Source organism: Podarcis erhardii, assembly GCF_964252035.2.
Source record: "Podarcis erhardii genome assembly, chromosome: 12".
Lineage (NCBI taxonomy): Eukaryota > Metazoa > Chordata > Lepidosauria > Squamata > Lacertidae > Podarcis > Podarcis erhardii.
In genome coordinates, this window is record NC_138513.1 from 16,130,918 (window position 1) to 16,136,917 (window position 6,000).

Sequence of the window (6,000 nt, forward strand, 5' to 3'; positions counted from 1 at the left end):
TGTGTATTATATGCAGGGCTTGATTGTGTACACAGCCCTTGTTTCATTTTTACATGGGTTTTAAAAATGTATAAAATCCCCTTGAAAGCTGTTAAGCCTGGGACAGACGGTAGCAGACAATAGTTGTTCATAGAATCAAAGAAATGTAGAGTTTGAAGTATACCCAGGGGTCATCTAGTCCAACCCCCTGCAATGCAGGAATCGCGGCTAAAGAATCCCTGACAGATGGCCTTGCAACCTCTGTTTAAAATAGAATCATATAACTGTAGAGTTGGAAGCTGTTGTTGTTTTTCAGGACATGGCAGGTGGTGTGAGAGAGGGATCGTTGCCAGTAGTCTAGGAGCTAACAATCATCATGATGGCAGTAATCAGCAAAATAAATATGGTAGATACTGAATTATGCCCAGGCTGCTTTGCTGAGAAGTGTGTCTAAACAGTGTTGTTTTTAGGTAATAGCTAAAGTGATACCTCAGGTTAAGAACAGTTTCAGATTAAGAACGGACCTCCAGAACAAATTAAGTTCTTAACCCGAGGTACCACTGTATATACATTATTTACACAATGGGTCCCGTGTGATTGGCTGATTCAACTCCCCTCCTGGAGCCTGACTGGACTGTTCCTGCAGGCCAATCAGGTTGCTGAGTCACTTCCTCGAGGAGCCGGATTGGGCGGCTCCTGCAGACCAATCAGGTTGCTGCCTTCTAGGATCCTACCTGCCTATTGTTCTAGGATCCACGCTCAGTACATAACATGGTCCTCTAGATATCCAAATCCAAAACTGTTTTGAAACCAGCACTAGAACTGGGCCCAGAATTAAGTTAAAACACATTGAACACACCCATCCATAAAAACAGAACAAAACAACCCCCATCTCAAATGTATCAAGCTCCATCTTCTGTCACTGAACACACACCATTCACATCCTCACACCAGTCTTTCATTCATTCACTCCCTCAGCTTTAGATGCCCGAGTCACATCCTCACTGTTGCTCTTTGTTCCCCTGCAGGTTTTACTCCTGATTATCATGAGAACGGGGAGACTTTCAACGACAACATCTCCAGAAAGCCAGGAAACGTGCTGAAGACTCTTGACCCCATTCTAATCACCATCATAGCCATGAGTGCACTGGGCGTGCTTTTGGGGGCGATCTGCGGTGTCATTCTGTACTGCGCCTGTTGGCACAATGGGATGTCAGACAGGAACTTGTCTGCCCTGGAGAACTACAATTTTGAACTGGTGGATGGTGTGAAATTGAAAAAAGACAAACTGAACGCACAGAATACTTACTCAGAGGCATGAAGATGTAGGAGCAGCTGAAGAAGTTTTAGAGAATTGAGGCAGAAGAACATGTAACCAGCTTAAGGCTGGGGAACTGTGGATCTTCTATTACTGTACAGCCTGGAAACTGCGTTGAGGACGCTGAGCCAAGCTTTTCTCAGGAGCTTCAGTGAGTGTAACAGATATCCTAAAACTTGGACAACAATCTGTGTTAAACAATCTGAATCATGTACAGTCTACTTCTGTTTCTGTTTTAATTTGAAATAATCAAATGCTGGTGTTGAGACCAAGTATGATTGACTTAAGAAGGGATGTTTTGTTTTGCTTTCATTTTGCCTTCCCTCCCCGCCTCCCTCTTGGTTTGTTTCCTTCCTCCTTCCAGCCCCCTCTGCAACTTTTGATGAGCAAGTTTTACTTTTTACTGTGCAAAAATCCAAGATGCTGTCACAAAGTGTATTCCGGTGGGGGTCCTTTAGATGGACACGCTCTCTGTAGCTCAGTGCCCAGAAGAAGACTAAAACATTTGGGAGCAACAGCAACTTGGTGGATTCCTGAACCTGTATTTGTTTATAATTGCTTGTGTTGTGCATAGGCAACGGAGGTTTAGGGGTGCTTTTGAAACAAAACAAAAGTACTGGTAGCATCAGTACTGGTCTAGTGTGTCAGCTCTGTTTACCAAGCAATACAGTCAGAATTTTATTGATGTTTCTCAGTGTTGTGCTAAACTTTGTGCTTGTGAATTCCATTCAAGAAACATGTGCCATCACCCAGAAACAACCGGCGAACCAAGTGTACTGCCTAACACTGTAACAAAAACAAAGCAAAAGTCCTTGGCACTGGCTAGTGTGTGTCCTCTCAAGTGCCTTTTTGTTTGTACTGCTTCTCATTGTGTTATCATCAACTCCAGCTTTGTCTCTCTCTCTCTTTCTCCAGTTAAAAGTCCTTGTCCTTATTTACTTACCCTAAGGGCTCACTGACTAATGAGAAAGTATGTTTTAGCGTAAGTAAACCTTGGGAAGGCAAGGGCTTAAGGAAACGGGACAACCTGGTGGCTTGATTCTTCCACTTCCTTGTATTTCAGTTTCATGTCTCTGGACCATTTTTGTACAAAGCTGCAATATCTCCTGCCTTCCTCCTCCTTTTACGGTTCTTTCATATAGAATGTATTTTCAAATATAAGCGATCTCTCTCTTGCTCTCTCCTCCTCTTTGTCTCTACGTAGATTGTTGCATAAGCATTTGCCATTGCCAAGGAAAGGGAAATGCAGCTTTAATTTGCTGGTAATGGCAAAAATAATTTTATTAGACTTTTGTGTTGTGTTGTGTTTTGTTTTGTTTTTCTAAAGTAAGGGAAATTTCTTAACTCTACCCTCCAAAGTTGAACTTTGGGTTTTCTTGTTAACAGCATAAAGTGACAGTATCTGTTTTTTCCCCTTAAGTAAGCCATGCATTCATATTCATAGACGACAATGAATAATTTTTCCTGCAAAGTAAAGGCCATTCTTGCCATCTCTGAGCCTTGCTGTCCAATTTAAAAGTGGTCGTCTCGGTGTAGGATTGATTTGTGCTAATTAGGGTTACACTGATGCTGCTACACATAGATGGTGCTAATGTTGGCTTGATCAACAAGTTGCTTGCTAAACAAAATTCAGTACATAACATATTAATCCTAAATGAGGACAAAACATTCAAACAGAGAATGTACCAAACCACATGGGGATTTTTTTGCATATTACACTTCTAAGAGCACTGTGTATACAAATTATTTGTAGGTCCACTTTTTTCCCCTTCAGGAACAGCTGACTTAATGTTGAAAATAATGTCTATAAAAAGTAATTGATAACTGATGCAGTGCATTTAGGAATTAAATGATTTTCTGAAATAAGATCTTAAATGACCACAAGAGTCACCACTAGGTGATTTTGCCACCTCAGTGCTGTGCGTATGGCAAATATTTTGTTCAAATGCACCTTGACATGGTGTGAGCTGGTATTTACTGTAGCAGAGCAAATCTTTGAAAACTATGCTTTGCTCCAGGAATATCGCTCACACAAGGCTGTATTTTAGGCTCAATATTTACCATGAGAAAAATCACCTTAACGAAACATAACATGTGATTCAGCTTTTAGATATCCATCCTATACTGAAATTGGCTCACTTTGCCAGTTAATTATCCCAAAGGGAAGAGCAAGCTGAAATATTTTTTGACTGCACTTGTTTCATGTAATATTTAGTTGTGTTATGTAATTATTGACTCTTCTTTCGTCACATGAGCATCTTAAGATCCGTGACCTAAATGAGTGCAAACATCGTTTAAGGTTGGTGGGTTTAGTTGCAAAGACATGCACTTGGCAGAACTTGGAAACAATGAGCCAAGCTCATGTTTCGTCATTGAGAAAAACTGGTTCACACATGCATGAACATACGAATGAAGAAACTGCCTTCCACTGAGTCACACCATTGGTCCATCTAGCCTGATATTGACTATACCAACCTCCCTGAAGTTTCAAGTGAAGAAGGGTCTTTCCTAAATCTGCTGTATGATAAGCTTTTAAATCTTAAGTGTGCTGGAGATTGACCTGGGCATGTGCTCTACCACTGAACAATGGCATTTCCTTATCACTTTATCTCATCACTTCATTATTCAGCTTGGGGTGATTCTCAGTTAATTCTGTGGACTGTCTCCATAGAAGAATATTGTGTTTTGAGCTGATGCTAGATAATGTGTTTAAAAAAAAATCTTTGATGCATCATTCACACGTGTGGGTAATCACTATGAAACACGTCATAAACATGCATGTGTGAACCAACCCCAGTAGAGTACAACCTCTACTATTATTTGGTTCATATTGAATGCACCAAATGTTATTTAGTGCAGAACCAAACCCAGAAGCGGCACGTTCTCTGCTCCAGAGGACCGCTTAAAACCTTTTAAGTGACGTTGCATGGATCTTAAGTTGCTCGTGTGAAGAGAGAAGTATCACAAGCCTCTCTCCGGGAGCAACATGGAAGATGCGAGCATGAATATAGACTCATGACTATCACAGAGGGGAGGGGGAAGCCCGAGTAAACTCATTCAAAAAACATTTCAATTTGTTTAAATGGATGTGGGGTTAGCTATTTGTTTTGTTCTAGTTGGAACAGTAAAGCTTTTGGCTGCAATCCACCAGGCGCTGCCAGTGTGCATCCTCCATTTGTTTCAGTGTGTGCCAACTCCACGGAAACAGATCAAGCTCTACAACAGTAGTGCTTGGCGCATTGCACCCTTTTTCCTATGGCTTCATCTAAAATTTCCCGTGCCAGCAACTCAATGCCTTTGATGGGGAGCATTGGCTGCTGCGCCACTGTCACATCCCAGAATAGGGAAGGGGGAGTTCCGTGAATATTATTCCAGCAGATATGTCAACATAGACCTTTGGAGCTGATGAGCCAGAGTGCAAATTTGTATGAACAGAATAAGGAAACCCCAGTGCTGTGGCTGTTTAATGCTAGAACGGAAGAACAAGGGATATGATTTCTTCAAACAGGAATTGAATGAAAACTGCCCTTTCAAGCAAAGGAAAAACGATACTGCAACTTTAGATGGAAAAGAAAGTATCTTGCACTGATAAATATATTTAAAAAATATATGTTTATAAAGTTATTAATTTGTAAAGGCAGTGTTACGAAATGTTCAGTTTATATTGTTTTAGATTGTTTCATAATTTTGAAAGTGTAAAATAACATATTTTTTTCTTTATCAAAAAAAACTTATAAAAATCTTCTGTAGTAAAATGAATTCATTTTACTGGTATATTATTGCTTCATGTTTTGTACCATCATAAAATTTTGTGCAAATTTTTTTACAGAAATTTTTTATTTTCTATGACAATATGACACTTTTAAATTGTTATTTCAAAATGAACAGCGAAGCCTTAACTTTAAATGACGTTTGTATTCTCGGACACTGAGTAGCATTTAAAAAAGGGTGGGGGGGACACATAGGATTGAATTGTAATTTAAAATTTCCAAACAATGACTACTACATTCCAAAGAAACAGTTGAATTAAACATTTTCATAAAATACCCCATACCTTCATGACTTTTATTATGCTTACAGCTGTACTGGTTTTAAAAAACAGCTTGCCTTTTAAAAGCATCTTTTAACAAGCACAGATGTTAAGATTCTCATCTGCTAGTCTGAAAACTTGCCTGAAAACAGACTAAAGCAAAGCAGCACTGAAGGCAATTCCATGTTCAAAATCCACTTCTGGAATGTCCCACATCACATTATGAAGAGCCTTAGCTATCAACTATTCAACTCAAAGTTCCTCACTGAGTGAGCTTGCCACAGATACCCCGGACAAACAATCTTTGCACTGAAACATTTTTTTTTCTGTGCATGGATGAGCCTTTTGCAAAAGCCAACTGAATGGGAGAAAAGCAGACCACTGCCAGAACTTCCCATTTCATAGAATCAGAGTTGGAAGGGACTCCAAGGGTCATCTAGTCCAATGCAAGAATCTTAGCTAAAGTATCCATGATGACAGATGGCCACCAACCTCTGCTTAAAAACCTCCAAGGAAGGTTGGTGGCATGGAGGTCCTAGCTGTCAGTCCCATAGGGATGCTGGGCAGGCAGGCAAGCAAGCCAGTGGCTATGAGAACTTACCCTAACAGAAAATGGACTCCTCTTTTATAAGAGTTAGGATCAGACAGCGGATGCTAGTCCATTAGGGAAACT

At 40.2% G+C, this 6,000-nt stretch overlaps 1 protein-coding gene across 3 annotated transcripts in view; it reads left to right on the top strand.

Moving 5' to 3' along the window:
- Positions 1–5,343, top strand: part of NRP1 (neuropilin 1) — a 127,956-nt gene extending 122,613 nt beyond the window's left edge. For all 3 annotated transcript variants that reach the window (XM_081834238.1, XM_081834236.1, XM_081834237.1), the window contains one exon: positions 1,008–5,343. In XM_081834238.1, coding sequence (XP_081690364.1) covers positions 1,008–1,300 — 293 coding nt within the window. In that variant the 3' untranslated portion in view covers positions 1,301–5,343. The remainder of the gene's footprint in view (positions 1–1,007) is intronic.
- The last annotated feature ends 657 nt before the right edge of the window (positions 5,344–6,000 follow it).